At 32.4% G+C, this 17,746-nt stretch overlaps 1 protein-coding gene across 1 annotated transcript; it reads right to left on the bottom strand.

The window, feature by feature from the left end:
• Positions 1 to 5,188: 5,188 nt before the first annotated feature.
• On the bottom strand, positions 5,189 to 16,485 carry LOC107849981. The gene is made up of 19 exons (XM_047401057.1): positions 16,359 to 16,485; positions 15,870 to 16,262; positions 15,612 to 15,770; positions 15,157 to 15,479; positions 11,408 to 11,499; positions 11,037 to 11,112; positions 10,211 to 10,233; positions 9,956 to 10,072; positions 9,575 to 9,694; positions 9,195 to 9,330; positions 8,872 to 9,042; positions 8,274 to 8,426; positions 7,957 to 8,063; positions 7,615 to 7,705; positions 7,266 to 7,407; positions 6,710 to 6,869; positions 5,965 to 6,081; positions 5,734 to 5,854; positions 5,189 to 5,425 (listed from the first exon to the last, which is right to left on the bottom strand). Exons 1-19 carry the CDS (start codon positions 16,483 to 16,485, stop codon positions 5,189 to 5,191), a joined length of 2,865 nt encoding a protein of 954 aa, XP_047257013.1.
• Positions 16,486 to 17,746: the final 1,261 nt, after the last annotated feature.

Raw genomic sequence — 17,746 nt, 5'->3', positions numbered from 1 at the left:
ATTGGAGTAGTCTTTTCTTTCGACTCCCCCCATGATGAAACGTTCTAAGAGACTCTCCGCATAATCTTTCTGAGAAACAAAGTAGTCTCGATCTGATTTTTCCACTTCCAGACCAAGAAAACATCCAATTTGCCCCAAATTTTTTATCTCAAAAAGAACAGATAAGTCTTTCCTTAGATTAGAAATTTCTAATTCATTCTCTCCAGTTATTATCATATCATCAACGTATATTAATATCAGAAGATATGCATTTTATTCTAATTTTATAAATAAACTAGAATCTGAATCAGATACTCTAAAACCACAAAAGATAAGGTATTGAGCAACTTTACCATACCAAGCTCGTGGTGCTTGCTTGAGGCCATATAGAGCTTTCTTCCAACGACAAACATAACTTGAAAACTGCTTATATGCAAAGCCATGAGGTTGCTCCATAAATACTACTCGATCCAACTCTCCGTAAAGAAATGCATTCTGTATATCAAGCTGCCACAGTTTCCAACTTTTGAAAGCAGCTAGCGAAATAAGTGACCTTACTGTCACCATCTTCGCTACCAGACTAAACGTCTTCTCATAATCCAATCCATAATTTTGAGAAAACCCACGAGCAACTAGACGAGCTTTAAACCTATCAATGGTACCATCAGATTTTTTCTTCAAGCGAAATACCCATTTGCAAGTGACTGGATTGCATTTTTCTGGTTTGGGTACCAATTCCCAAGTTTCATTCTTTTCTAAAGCGTCAATCTCTTCTTGCATCGCTCTTTCCCAATGTGGACAGCTCTTTGCTTCTTCATAACTTAATGGTTCTTCCGTAGTTAGTGCTCCTGTAAAGAAACACGAGGTCACGGAATAACTTTTAAGTTTGAAATGTTCTAACTTGGAGATGACACTTCTGAAATATTCTGATTTGGAGATACACTTTCTCCCTCTTCACTACAAGGTGATAACACATCTATTTTAGGAAATAATAACTCCATATTATCTTGATCATCACCCAGAACAACAAGCTTTTGACAAGAAAACAAAGATGACGTTTCATCAAATACCATGTCTCTAGAAATGGTAAACCTGTTTGTCTTTGGATCCATGCATCTACAGCCCTTCCTATAAGAATCATAACCAACAAATACACATTTTCTTGCTTTCAGATCAAGTTTGGTTCTATTATTTCTGGGAACATGAACATAACAAGTAGAACCAAAAACCCGAAAATAGTTCACATTTGGCTTCTGACTGTATAAAAGTTCAAAAGGCGATTTCTGTGTACCTGGCCAAGGAAGCAGCCTACTTGTCACATGGAATCCACATTGAATAGCTTCTGCCCAAAGCTCTCGAGGAAGATTCTGGTCATGCAGCCATTAAAGACAAACTGAAGTAAGATAAGCAAGCTTTCTTTCCGCAACTCCATTCTCTGAGGAGTATTTGGACAAGTCATTTGACGAAGAATTGTGTTGTCATGACAGTACTGGAAGAAGTCATCTGACATAAATTCTCCACCATTATCACTACGAAGACATTTTATCTTCTTCCCGAACTCATTTGCAACAACATTTTTGAACTCCACAAACTTAGACAATGCTTCGCTCTTCTCTTTCAAAAATTTCACCCAAGTGAACCTAGAGTGATCATCCACCAGCACCATAACATAGCGATGTCCGCTAACTTGGTGTTCTTGTTGGTCCCATCAAGTCTGTATGAACCAATTCAAACAGAACGTTTCTCTGATTTGATGACCTTTTGAAAAAAAAACAATGAGATTTTCCATATTGGAAGCCTTGACAAATCACGTCTTCGCACACATTCTTCAAAGTTGGCATGCCATCTACCAAATTTCTAGAAAAAATCTGTTGCAATATTTGGTAGCCCACATGACCCAACCGAGCTTGCCAAATTGCGGCACTATCAGTTTGGCTTGTCTTCTTTACATAAGCTTCACCTGTTGACATAACAAACAAAGAACCTTTCCTCTCGCCAGTAAAAATAATATCAGCAGATATTTCGTTTACCTTTTCAAGCACCTTTACATCAGTAGGACCAAACAATACATATTTTCTAGAATTAGTAATTTGAGGAACAGAGCCTAGATTTTTCTTCAAACATGGAACATGATAAACGTCCTGTAACTTGATACTTTTGGATTTATCATCAGCAACCTCAATCGTCACAACTCCTTCTTTTGCTACTGGATATGTCGAGTTATCTGCTGTGATAATGACTCGATCTCCATGATGTTCTCGTATCTCCAAGAATAGAGAATCATCTCTAGTGACATGATGAGAGCACCTTGAATCAACGATCCACTCTTCCCTCTTATTGTTGTTAGCATAATTGACAAAATTTTGTGCTGACTTTTGTTCAACAGCTTCGATGCTAAAACATTGTTCCCATTTCATTTGCTCATCTCCGTCATTGGTGCACACAACATTGGCTTTAGAAAGTTTTACTCGACGTTTTTTCTTGATGTGCCCTATTTTCCCACATCTGTAGTACTTCTTGTTATTATGTGAATTTCCACCTTTTTCCGTGGTTGTTTTTTCTTCATTATTTTTGTTCCAAGTTGATGTATTCTTTTTGTTCGACTTCTCTTTAGAAAATAGAACATCATCAGTTTCAAGATTCTTAGCCATTTGTTTAGCTAAAGCTTCTTGATTAGAAAACATGTTCTCCAATTCCTCAACACATGGTTGTTGCGGCCATCTTTGAATAGAAGTGACAAAAGAACCGTACTCCTTTTTCAATCCACGAGTAAGATAGCGTCGTAGGCGCGTCTCACCAATCTTCTCTTCCGGATCAATCTTTGAAATTTCAGCACAGATACTTTTAACTCGCAAAAAGTAATCTGAGATAGACATACCTCCTTATTGTAACATTGCCAACTCATTCTCTAATAGTTGCAGCTTTGCTGTATTTTTCTTGGTAAATAGCCTTTCAAACGTGTCCTAAACTTTTTTTGGAGAGACAACATCACGAACATAATCAATAAACTCCTTGCTGATAGAAGTCCTCAAAGCAAAGAGTGCTTTTCCGCACTTGATCTTCTATTTCCTTTGTGATTCGGCATTCTCAGAAGTATTGGCTGGGATTATTGAATCAGTTCCTACAATTAAATCCCACAGATCCTGACCTTGAAGGTATGCTTCCATACACATTCTCCAATACTTGTAGTTAGTGCCTACAAGTTTTTCTATTCCATATTGAGTATTCCCCCGTTTGAGGCCTCCATTGCTACAAACGACAATAGCTTTCTCTTCACACTTTTCAAACTTCTCCAACAGAGTAAACTGATAGACAAGAAGATAGAAAAGAAAAAAGAATTCCTCCCTTCAACCTTGCTTTGATACCATATAGCAAATGTATTGAGAAGGAAAAGTTATAGAACAAGCACAGTGAAGGAAAATAAAATAGCCGAAAGCTTTTTCTTGCATAGAAAATATGGCGACTAAAATTACAAAAGAAAACAGAGTAACTTTACTCTGTATATAGACTCCTACTATAAATATAACTCCTAAATTTAACGTTTTATTCCACCTAACTTACTCCTAAAATTACTAACTTCCGGGCCACTTTATAAGGTGAACAAACCTCACCTAATAATTATTTTGACCTGATAAATGCAGTAAACTAAATAAGATAGTAAGTTTTACTAATTTGTTATAGATAATAAGTACTATTTGGAGAATCAGTGAGCTTTTTCATTGATCAGGTTATCCAAGTGCTCGACCATACTTGTAGGGGGAGAGGGGGATAGGTAACCTTAGCAGGATATTCTCAATACTTAAATGATCATACAAGAAAGAAAATTTTAAAAATGACTTAGTGATCTTCTCGATAGCCTCAGGGGCAGACCTACATATATTTCCGGGGTGCTCCGGCTCCCATCAAATTCGACGAGGAGTAGGTAGAATTACATAGAACATATACGAAAATAGGTATAAAACATATAAAAGCACCCACTAAAACAAAAAGTTGATTGGGTGCATTGACATTTAAGTTGATCTAAAAGTTCTCCACTGAAAGGGCATCCTGCATGCGTGTTCGAACTTTATTGAGGTGATTTTTATTTTTTTCAAAGGAAGAGAGATCGCGAGGAAGAGAAGTGAGATGGAGAGAGATTGGAGATCGGGAGTAACGGAAATGGGGATCCGTTGAGTTTTCTCACCGGAAATTGACTGAAAATCATCCTATGGGTATTGCTATCATTGTTATGCCGGATTTACCATCGAAAAGACCCTGCCGTCGCTATCCGCTACTGTTTCCAGTGAAACTCGCCTGAAAACAGCGTGGTCAGCTTCGCTCCAACTATTCTATTCTCGGTTATTTCCATTATTAGCTCACCGGAGCTCGAATAGTATGGGTTCCTCAGTTTCTTTAGTAATTCCCTGATTCCCGATCTGTTGTTGCCTTTTTTTTTTAAGATCTCGAACACGATTTTCTTGGTTTTTGACATTATCGGTCTTCGACTTGAGTGATACTTCTTCTTTCTCGGGATTCAAGTCAGTTCGTGTTATTATTTCTTTCTCGAGATTCAAGTCAGTTCGTGTTATTATTTCTCATTATTGAGTTGGTGTGGCTAGTTATTGAGGTTCGATTCGAGGTTTTTCGGTGCGCGTATTTCGTCTTTTGATTGACTGATATTTATATATATATATATATATATATTGTGGTGGAGCCTTTCCCCGGACACCGCGCATAACGATAGCGTTAGTGCACCGGACTACCCTTTATATATATATATATATATATATATATATATCAATGTAATTTATTATGTTTTAGTAATTTAGTGAAGTAAATATAGTATTTGGATATATGTATTAATGGATGACTCATATATCCCTGACACTTTGATTCGAATTGTGACCTCTTGATCTTATTGATTTGTCCTTTCTAAACGAAATTTTAAAGGAGAAAATCAAACTAGCAAGTTCGAAACACAAAAGCATATGTATTAGCTACATTAGAAGATAACCAAACAAATAAAACAAAATATCAATGAAAAGAGAAAAATTTTATTAGACTATGGTAAAATAAACATTATTCTCAAGAACAATATCCATTCTAAAAAAAAAAAAAAAATGAGTATCTGAATAAAAATATCATGACTAACTATATTTTAAAAAATTATGTATACTCTTATTGGGGAAAATATCAATATTCTAATTATTATCAAAATCCCTTTTTTCTGTCATGGTAAAGAGCCTTCGAGACGAATATAATCATACATGAATCCATTAAAAGGGCCATTAACTGATGCTTGCTTCAAATAAATTATATTTTCACCAATATGAAGTTGTGTCCCTGGAAATTCAATATTGAAAAGTGTATATAATCCATGAATTCCATGTCTTGCTATTGCATTACTCTTCCCAATTTGTGATGAATCAAACCATGGCCTTTGTCTTGATGGATTATTTATCCACACCTATAAATAAATAAATAAAAAAAAATTAAAAAAAAAAAAAAATTACCTATATTGTTATGAAGATGTAAAGGACAAATAAAGTTACTACATGTAAGGGATAATAACATTTTTGTTCCTTGTTAGTAAATTCGAATTATAATCTTTTGTAATATTTGACTAAGCATATTTAATTTTCAATTACGTGACTCGATTACGTATTTATAAATCGTTAGTACATAAAACTTAAACTCATTTGATATTTGATTTTCACAAAATTTTCTCTAAAAAATTTTCCTTAATTAGTGAGAGTAGAGATGAAGGTTACGTACTTGCAAATGGGCATAAGATGCAGAAGCCAAAGCTATATGAAGATAATAAGTTGCACTATCCACACTTTTAAGATCAAATGAAATTTGCCATGTTGTTGGTGAATAACTCTTGTCTTTATTTCTCATGCAATTAATATTTAAAAAAATTAAAAAAATGGAATTATATATGATTATTAAAGATAAACTAGACAGATAAATAGTTAAAGAAACAATATTATCTAAATTAATTACCTGTTTACATGGGCAAAGAACCAATCTTTTCGAAAATCACTAACACCAACTTTGTATATTAAGTCTCCGTTAGGATATAAATCACTGTAACGATCCCATAAACCATATTGTCTGAACCTGTAATTAACAAGAAATCATTATAATGAAATTCAAAGAAAATAAATAAAATAAACGGTTCTATGCAAAAGTGTTCCACATTCACACAAGGACCGAGGAAGATCGAACCGCACCTCAAAGGGTGTTATATAGATAGACCTACTCTAATGCAAGTATCAGTGACTTACATGCTGTTTACAGCGAGCTAGGACCCATGACCTATTGGTCGCACAATGTTCGTATAAGGGTCGCATCTCAAGGGGTGTGATGTAGACAACCTACCCTAATGCAAGCATTAGTGGCTCGCCCGCCTCTTATAGCGAGCTAGGACCCATGACCTATCTATCACACAAGGTTCGTAGAAAGGTCGCATCTCAAGAAATGTGATGTAGACAACCTACCATAATGCAAGCATTAGTGGCTCACACACTTCTTACAAAGAGCTAGGACCCATGACGAATTAGTCACAGAAGGTTTAAAGATGGGTCGCATCCCAAAGGATCTAACGTAGACAGTCTACCTAATACTAACACGCATTAGTGGCCGACTATTTTCAGAAAGCTTAAACCCCTGACCTTATTGGTTACACAGAGGAGATAACTTTACCTATGCACGTAGAAAAAATCAGAATTAATTAATTGAAACTTACTTATGTACAGTAGTGTTAGTGTACAAATGATTTTCAAATCCAGGCAATGGATCAGGTATAAAAAATTCAGCAGCACTTCTATCTGGAAATCCAATTTCCCATAAAGGTGGACCATTTCTTATTGCTTCAAAAATAATTTGACCCAAAGCTGTTTCACTTCCTGCAACAATTAAATCATTTAGGTTAGAAATTGCATCATATTTCGTCAGTTCATTTTTATTTGTCCACAATTAATTTTTTACGCACCTTAAAAAATAATAAATAATAAAATAATATTACAATATCATCCTTTAGAAAATATATTAGATAATGACTAGTTATTAATTATTTAATATAAATAAATTATTAATTTAGAATCACGTAACTCTAAAACGATAAAATCCTCGTGAAAAGATCTAGTTACAAAAACACTATTGTATATTAAGTTCAGAAATTCTAAGAATACCATAAGCACATGGCTAAAGTCAATTTTCTTACTTAATTAAATACCGTTATATAAAATGAAATAAATAGAATATCTGGTGTAACGTCATATAAAATGAAACAGATAGAATACCTGGTGTAACTTCAACATAAGAAGAGAACTTGTATTCTCCCAGAACTCCAGGAACCCAAGAATATAATCCATAAATTCCAGGTCTAACGTTATTTATCATGAAGTTACCCAATTCATCAGTTTGAATCCAAAATTGATAACCCTATCAACAATAAATAAATTAATAAATAAAATAACATAATTAATTAAAAAAAAATATTAATTTTACATATAACCATATATTGAAGTATAAATATAGAGGTACAGTGTACATACATTCTACCCTCTATAAATTTCACTTTTTATAACTACACTGAATATATATTGTAGCTATCGTTTAAAATAAAAATTTAGACAAAAAAGACATTACCTTGGTATCACTTTGCCAAGATCCAACATCCCCAGGGTTGGCAAGTCCAATATATGTACTTTTTGCAGGAAAAGCATCTTTGTTTATGTACCTAAAATTAGATATTTATTGAAAATTATATTAAATTATATAAATAATCTAATTTATACACATCGACAGTGTGAAGAATTATGCAAATTAACGCATTCCAAACAATAAAAAAGTTCAAATATAGTACGAGGGGCATATTTAGAACTTTTTGATTGTTTATACTTCTAGTGTATAAAAGTTAAACTCTATTTTCGTTAACTCAACAACTAATTATAGAATAACTAAGAATTTTTTTTTAAAAAAAATAATTACCAGTCATTAACCAATAATTGACCACTAACTGAGCCACGTTGATCTGCATGAAGATATTCTGGTGATGCAGGGAAATTATAGGGCCATTTGTTTGTTTCTTCATTCATCTGCAAAATTGACAAAATTTTAGTGTCCACTCATAGAATTTAATTAAGTGACAGGTAAAATTGTCGTCATGTGATCAGGAGGTCACAGTAAAATAGACTACCCTTGTCATCTGGTCCTTCCCCATATCCCGCTCATATATAGCAGGAGCTTTAGTGCACCACGCTTCCGCTTTTAACAATATTGTTAATGAAGATTAATTAGTTAATTACCTTTCTTTTAGCATCTTCCCAAAGTATGATATGATCATTGCTAGAATCAGAATTAACATAGAAAAATACAGGCCCAAAAACTTTAGTCCATCCCTCTCCATTTGTTAATGAAACTCCTAAATCTGGCCCTGCATAATGTCCTCTGAAAAATATCTGTAGAAAAAAATGTAAATTGCTCAAAACATTTATAATAATTTCACTTACAATACTACTACTATGAAAGACACAAATTTCTAACATAGGCCATCGAAAATTGACTCATCGAAAACATTTTCAACAGACTATTAATCGAAAATCTCATATTTCTAACATGACTGTCAGGCGAAACTCAAAAATTCGCTCTTTTTTTTTGTAGTAATAGTAGTTGTATACATCAATTTTCGTACAGCTAAACTTTTATACATGCATTGACATGCCACGTAAGAATTCGTTACATTGTCAAATTCGAAGTTCATAACATATATATCGCTTTTCACGGAGTTCTCTATTTACAATAGTATAAAAATCCGTTATACTATCAGTTTATACAAGTTTTTTTTAAAAAAAAATCTTTGTATTATAAGATAATTTGTAGCTAAAAATATATATATATACTTACAGCCAGTGATGTTGGACCAACATGAGAAGTAAGATCTTGCTTCACAGGTCCACCATTGCAATATTCATAACTTGGTGAAATTACCCAAAACCCCATGTGTGGTTTATCACTTATCCAACCATGTACTTTAATATTTCTCATTTCATCTGAATATTGATACTTGTCATCAACCTAAAAGGAAAACAAGAAACTTAAATTAGTAAGTGTTTAAGTTATATACATTAACAGCATAAAAGATTATATATACATGATATAAAAAATTATTATTTCATACTTTTTATATTAATAGTGTACAGAACAGAAACTCGATAAGAATATTTTACCTCGTCTTTGAATCTAGGGTTGGATGGATTTGTAAGTTTAACAGCTTCTACATAATCAAGTACTTGGCCATTTATACGATCCTCTTCTGTTGGCATTTGCCTTTGCCTATCGTCTGCTATTGCCATAAAATTAAACCTAATAATAATAAAAAAAAAATTATATACACAAAGTTAATATCCAATATATAAGAAATATTGCCCTTTAATTTATAAAGGAATTCTCGATAAAATTTTAAACATTTGCTTGTTTGAAACATTTATAATAAAATTATTATATCGGTCGTGAAAGAGCACAGTGATGACTATTATAGAGAGACCTAGTAACTTATGAAGGCAATAAATTAAATATTAATATTTGAAGGGTGATAAATAAAACTTACAGAGACTTGCTGAGTTTAATAGCAATTCTAGCATCACCCAAACTTGGATCTGGCCATCCTTTTAAATGTTCAAATATTCCATATGAATAAAATCCAGAACTCCTACGTAGCACCACGTACCTATATATTTTTTTCACAACACAAATCAACATTTTTTTCATATAATAATTCACGTCAGCTCGATGCACAAAGCAATGCTCTCATGCATGCAAGGTTCGTGGAAGGACCAGACAATACTCCAAAAGGTATGATATAGGCAACATACTTTAACCTGTGACCTATATACCACACGAACGCAACTGGTTCATCCTTTTTCATATAATTTGAACATATTATATTATAGAAAGTACTACTAATTAATTTTCTAAAATATAATCTCACCTTTTGTCAACGTTTAGAGGAGGACTGTTAGGATTCTTAGGATCATATATTTTTTTGAAAGAAACTTCAACCATGTTTTTATTTTGTATGATCACAATAAATTTTGATCCAAATAGCCTGCCAAAAAATCAAGAAAAATGTACATAAAATTATTTTGCAAAAATGTTAAAAGTATTTATGTTACGTTATTGAGTTGAAGAATATAAAATAAGTAAAAATATTTTTTTAAAAAAAATTCTTACATGTCAAAATTACCGCTCCACATAGTATCCCAATACCTGCAATTTTAATTCAAAGAAAAAAGAAATTACTTAATTACCGATGTTATGTAATTTGATAGGTGGATCTGGGTAGTGATGGAATCAGAAGTTTTTTTTACTATAAGGGTTTATAATATACCATCACTATAAAAAAATAATCTTAATCATATATAAAAAATGTAATTCTCTGTCGAAGAAAGCTTACAACATATCTAATGTTATTTTATAGGTGAGTCTGAAAAGTATAAGAGTTTATAATATACCATTAACTATATATATATATATATATAAAAAAAAAATATTAACCATATATAAACAGTATAATTTTTCGTACATAACAAATTAATAATAGAAAAAACATTTTACAACAATCAGTGAAAAATAAATAAATAAATAAATAAATAAAGTTTTAGCTTACTCCCTTTGTGTTTCTTGCAATGGTTCAAGAAGATTATCAACTCCATTATATTTAACCCCCAAAATAGATCCAATGGGATTAGTTAGAGAAAGTTGCACAATGCCATTATCAATTACCACCTGATAAAATAAGTTAGTAAAAAATTAGCAAATAAAATTAGTCAAAAATATCTTTCAAGAAATTATCTTCAAAATTATATATAGTTTTAAATTATAACAACTTAATTAGTGAATACTTCTTAGGAACAAGTGATACCAATATTAGGTCAATTTCTAACCAAAAAAAAATATTAGGTCCATGGTAAAACATAAATATTAATTAAGACAATATATAATCACGTACGGTACGTCGATTACATACTTAAAAAAAATTATATAATCGTGTCGAAAAATTTAGTGTTTACTTGGCTACTTGTGATAGTCATTGTGACTGGATGAGAAACTTGTTGTAGCTTTCGACTTTCATTGGCTGAAGTATTCCTGTAATTCCACAAAAAAGAAAAAAAAATTAATTAAAAATTATTCGATAATTTAATTCAAGTGATCGATTCAAAATAAATAATAATAATAATAATAATAATAATAATAATAATAATGTCTCAGTGTCAAACAAGTTAGAATCGGCTATATGAATTATCATGTCTCTATTTAGACTAGTCATCACATCTCTATTTAGACAGAAAATTCATATCGCAGAACTCGACTTATTTGAAACGGAGACTTTTGAATGTTTCATGATAATAGTAAGAAAATGGGTGAGTTTTTAATATAATACCTAGCATGGTGCACCCTTGAACCATTGACAAGCAATAAAAATTGGAAAATAATTGCAAACCACCTCAAAACTATTTTTTCCATGTTTCTACACTGCAACACAACAAACACCAACGTTTAAAAAAATAAAAAATAAATAAAAACAAGGATGAATATTATCAAAAATCATGCAAAATACACTAGTCCTAAATGTAAAAATTAACAATTAACAAGGAATGAAGAGGGAAAGAAAAAAAAAAAAAGAAGAGAGAATTTACATATATTTCATGTTATACCATGAAGAATTATATGTTATCGTAGATCAACTTAACTTAATGGTGCAAAAAGTTACGTATACACTATTAGTGCACATAATTTAAAATCAAAACGAGGACCAGTGAATATATAATATCACGCTGCATGCAATAAAAAACAACGATAACAAGTAAAAATGTGAGAACTAAAAAGAGGAAATCTATATTTCATATTATACCAAGAAGAACTGTCAACTTAACCTGATGGTGTAAAAAAAAACTATGTGTGAGAATTAAAAAGAGAAATCAAGTGAAGAAAAAGGTTTTTATGAACCTCAAGACAAAGCAAAAACTTGTCTACAAAAATCTAAGCTTGAAGAATTACAAAATAAATTTTTATGTGTATTACATATATAGAAGCTTACTAGCCTTTAATAAATTATAGATCGTTTGAATTTGTAGTATAAGTTACAAATTCCTTATTTAATTTCTCCAAATGGCAAAAAGGAAAATTTTATTTCATGGAAATTAAAGTTTTGTTCAAAGAAAGTCAACAAAAAAATTAAAACAAATATGGAAAGTTTAGTTCAAAGAAAGTCAACAAATATGGAAAAATTTTCTTTCTATCAGTTTATTTTTTAAAAAATAATTTTACGAACCATATATAAATTATATAAAATAGTGTTAGTTTACATCACAAATAATACCGTCTATACTCAAACAAAAGTACTTAAGTTCCAAAAAAAAAAAAAAAAAAAGTTGGCTTACAAAAACCTGGTAAACTTAAATAAATACATCAAAAAATATTTCAAATTCGAGTCCTGAGAAGGAAATTTTCTCTTTAAACCTCTTAATGCATGTGTTAGGTGCTCATTCGAATTAGGTGAAAAAGATTGATAAGCCGGTGTAAACACCTAATTTTTGACCAAACTAAATGTTTTATGTCATTTAGTGTTTAATATATACATTTAATTTTTATCTTATTTTTACAAGATTGCTTTTAAAGTTTGGAAAACTACAAAATAAAGTCATATTAAAATAAGTTTTTATTTATTTATTTTTATTACTTATTTATTTATTTAAAAAAAAAAAAAAAAAAAGAAGTCAAATCCTAAATCTACCCAAACCACCCACAATCCCCCACTCCTAATCAACCTCCCCCACTATCCCCCCACACTACCACAACTACAGACACCACCACTACACTACATATGATATACACACACACACGGAAACTACAAAACAAAAACACTACTACTACTATATATAGGCACTACTACTATACACATGCATGACTAGGATATCTGCACACACAAAAGCACTACACTATACTACATACTACCATTACATACTACCACCAATCACATATACACACACACGAAAAAAAAAAAAAAAGAAAAAAAACCAATACACCACTATACTACAAACACACACACAAACGGAAGAGAAGAAGAGTTTGGAGTACCGTTCGAGTTTCCGGTGACGACGTTTTCGTTCTTCATTCGGAATAATTCATCACCGAGGTTCATATCAAATCTGTACTAGTTATTTAAGTGTTAATGTGAATCAAAGCATGACCAAAAGTTATTTAACAGATTTCATTGTTATTTGTTACGTAAAATTTATTATGTATATGTGAGCTTTTAATTTTAGTTGCATGTTTAAATTTATTTTTTTTCGCATTTAAAAGTTGTGTATGAATTTGATGCATATTAAATGCTAAACGTGTTTCAACTTTGTTTGGACTATTAAGTGAACTGTTGTTAATTACTTTTTAATGGAGAAGACAATACTTTTTCTAGTATTAGATCCTAAAGATAATATAGAACTATCTTTATGTGTGAATTATTAACCTGTCCCTGGAAATTGAAGTCGGCAATCTCATATTTGTTCGCACTTATACAACTACATGTTTATTTATTAACTTTTTTTCTATGTATATATGTTTTAGTTTTTGCCATGTCCAGATTTAAGTTCATGATGTAGAAATAGAATGCATTTTTAGAATGATTATTTATTTTATTTTCTTTCTAATGTTAAATGTTTTCATGCGTTAAAACTAATTTGATTAAAGAATAAATTCATGTTTGCTTGGTTTAGGAATATACGATTTTTTCATTTTTTTTAAAATTTTTTTTTTGAAGTTCATGTTGTATGAATTGATGATAAAGACGTGATTCAAACGATTTTGTTTCTTAAAAAGAAAAAAAAAACATGAAACTTACAACCATATAGTGGATATTAATCATATCTTAATCAGTTCGATTACTATTGTTTATATTCCATGTTTGTGTCCAAAAAATCGAACGCGATTCGATCTTTCTCTGTTTGTGTTGCTAACTAGTTGGATTTTGTGTTAATTCATAAATTTCAAACTAACCCATTTCTGGTTAAAAATATAAGACCCTTTCATTAATTAGAATGAGATTGAGAGATATGAATTACGAATTTACTCAAGACATGTCATAAATGATAAAAGAAAGAGGGAAATCAATTTGTGAGATAACGAGGCGAGTTGTGAATTATTTCAAGACTCATTGAAAATTTGAAAAAAAAAAAAAGAAAAATGAGTTTAGGTTTGATCAAAAGAAAATTTAAAGTTTAACATATAAGCAAAAATTAACGATAAGTTGGAAAGCCCTGCTACCGACCATTCGTTATAATAAATTGACTTACTGTTTGAAATCGATAGAATTAGGTGGGTAGATTTTAAACCTATGGGGGGCTCAGTTAGACTACGAAAATGGGGACGACTTATAAATACTGTAAAGGCACGAGAAACGTGCCAAAATTTGTGGTGAGGCCGAAAAGTACTACTATCGGTAAACCACACGTCAATATAATAAATAATTTCAAAATAAATTAAAAGCGGGAGGCAAACAACTTTTAGGTTGACAAATATTATAAATCCTAAAAAAAAAAAAAGGGGGTTTTAATTTAAGCCGGACGTAAGTCATTAAAGCGACCGTGCTAGAACCACGGGACTCGAGGGGTGCCTAACACCTTCCCCTCGGTCAACAGAATTCCTTATCCGGATTTCTAGTTCGCAGATCGAAAAATAAAATTAAAGAGTCATTTTCTTTTTGAATAGGGATTCAATAAGGTGACTTGGAACACCCAAACTCAATTCCAAGTGGCGACTCTGTAAATAAAATAATCCCTTTTCAAAACGTCACTTTAATTGGAAAGACCCATTTTTCTCCAAAACCAACTCCCTAGCGGGGGGTCGGATGCGGTGAAAGAGAGGGGTGTGACAGCCGGAAAATAACCTCGATAGAATGTAGAAAAAGTTGGAACAAAGTTTGGAAATTTCTAGTCAATGACCTTTATTTATGCAAGCTAAACTAAAGAAAGAATCTTCCCTTCTAAGCTAAACAATGAAATTACAAATACTAAATATAAAAGAAGAAACTTTTCTTCTAAGCCAAAATAAAGTAACCTTCTATTCTAAGTTGGCCCATGTTCTTGTTTGCTACTGAAAATATTTATTTCGGCCCAAATGTTTATTTCGTCTAACAAATGAATCTTTCTTGTTTGGATCGAATGACGCTCTTCCTTTATTCTCAATATCCCCCCTCAAGATGGAGGGGATCGAAGTGAGTCCCATCTTGGCAAGAAGACGGTGGTGCAATGGTCCAGAAAGGGACTTTGTGAATATGTCGGCAAGTTGATCGTTTGAAGGGAGATTGTGAAGAGAAATGAGCCCGGAAAGAAATTGTTGCCGAACGAAATGACAAACTAGCTCCACATGTTTTGTGCATTCGTGAAATACGAGATTTCTTGCGATATGAATCGTTGTTTGACTGTCAGAACGAACGGGTATCAGCAAATTCGGTGGAACTGATAGATCAGACAGTAAGTGAGTTAACCAAGTGAGCTCCGCAACTAATCATCTCATCGATCGATATTCTGCTTCAACTGATGAAAGAAACACAAATGCTTGCTTCTTGGATTTCCAAAAAATAGGAGAACCTCCCATAAAGATGAAAAACCCACTGATCGATCGATGAGAATCTGGAAAAGACGCCAAATCCGCATAGCAAAATACATTGAGGGAGAAAGATGGAGAGGCGGATAAGAAGATCCCTCGATAAGAATGTCCTTTCAGGTAACGCAGAACCTTTAAAGCTGCTGTGAAATGTATATCGCAGGGAGTTTACCTATATTGACTTAATGTCAATACTGCATAGCATAGATCTGGCCTGGTATGAGTTAAATAATTTAACTTGCCAATCAAATGCCCGTAAACAGAAGGATCTGACATGGGTGTTCCTGATGATTCAGAAAGTTTACAAGAAGGATCCATCGGAGATGATACAGGATGCAGATGAGAAATGTCAAACTCTTGAAGCAAATCAAAGGTATATTTCCTTTGACTGATGATAATTCCATGATCTTCCCTTAAAATTTTCATTCCCAGAAAGTAATGTAGAAGTCCTAGGTCTTTGATTTTGAATTCAGAATGAAGAAACTGTTTGAGACACTTAATCTCTTTGGTGTCAATACCTGTAATGAGGATATCATCGACGTAGACAGCTACAGTAGATATCAAAGAACCACTCTTTTTGAAAAATAGAAAATAGTCATTAAGAGAAGTACTGTAACCTTTGAAATTAAGAGCACCTGCAAGTTTGGTATACCATTGCCTAGAAGCTTGTCTCAAACCATAAAGTGATTTGTTGAGTTTTCACACCAAATTAGGATCAAGAGAAGACAAACCAGGTGGAAACTTCATATACACTTCTTCTTGCAAATCTCCTTGCAAGAAAGTATTTTTAACATCAAATTGAGAAATGTCCCAATGCCTTTTAGCAGCCACAGACAAAATGCATCTAATTGTACTCATTTTGACTACAAGGGAGAAGGTTTTATTGAAATCTACCTCTTCCTTTTGGATGTCCCCTCTTATGACCAGCCTAAATTTTAGCCTCTCAAGTGATCCATCTGCATGATGCTTTACCTTGTAAACCCATTTTCAAGGTAAAGCCTTTCTTCCAGGTGGAAGTGGAACCACATCCCAAGTGTGGCTGGACTGTAGAGTTGCTAGTTCATCATCCATAGCACTGCACCAATATGAATTAGTAGATGCCTGGTAATAACTAGTTGGTTCTTTGATTTTAGACACTGATTCAAGAATGAGTTGATTTGATAAAGAGAGTCCAGCAAAAAAAATAAAATTAGGTGCAACAGAAGATGCAAATCAAGACTCAGTGACTAGGCTAAAAATATATTGTTACAAAAATAATCTTGTAAATGAACTGGAAGTACACCTTTATTAGTTTTATCTTATCTTCTAGGAAGTGGTGTACTGGTTGTAGGTAGATTTTCTGGTGAAGAAGGTGGGGTTGATTGTGAATGTGAAGAATCTGAAGCTGGTAGTATATCTAAAAGTGGAAAAGTGTGGTTTGTGGAGTTTGTGTTGAAAAGAAGTGTGTCATCAGTGAAAGAAACAGTCTCATAATCTGCTACAGAAAAGATAGATGGAGGTGATATGGAATTCTTTGTAAAGGAAAAAATGTTCTCATAGAACTGGACATCTCTAGTGACAATTATTTTCCGTGTATTCAACTCTAATAGTTTAAAACCCTTTTGATTAATGGGATAACCAAGAAAGACACAAGTTTGTGCTCTTGATTCAAACTTCCCTCTCCCATGTGACAAAGTGCTAGTATAGCACAAACATCCAAAACACTTTAATGAACTATAATTAGGTGTCTTACCAAATAATCTATGATAGGGAGTTTTTCCATGAAGGACTCTTGACGGCATCCTGTTAATAAGAAAAGTAGCAGTGAGAATACACTCTCCCCAATATCTTAAGGGAACCTGAGATTGAAATAAAAGAGCCCTTGCTGTTTCGAGCAAGTGCCTGTGCTTCCTCTCAACAACTCCATTTTGTTGACGGGTGGCCACACGTGATGTTTGATGTACAATCCCTTGAGAGTTGAAATAATTAGTTGCAATCAAGCTATTTCTCAACTCCATGGGATTATCTGATGTAGACACGTAATTTTGTCTCTCTCAAAGTCCATTTTTATCCAATTTTTTTACTTTCGTCTTACCACGTACCCTACCCCATTTAATTATCCCTCCACAAAATGACAAAA

Source organism: Capsicum annuum, chromosome 12 (assembly GCF_002878395.1).
Source record: "Capsicum annuum cultivar UCD-10X-F1 chromosome 12, UCD10Xv1.1, whole genome shotgun sequence".
In the NCBI taxonomy this organism is placed as follows: domain Eukaryota; kingdom Viridiplantae; phylum Streptophyta; class Magnoliopsida; order Solanales; family Solanaceae; genus Capsicum; species Capsicum annuum.
The sequence above is the reverse complement of the archived record's forward strand: the minus strand, read 5'-3'. Positions and strand labels throughout refer to the sequence as shown.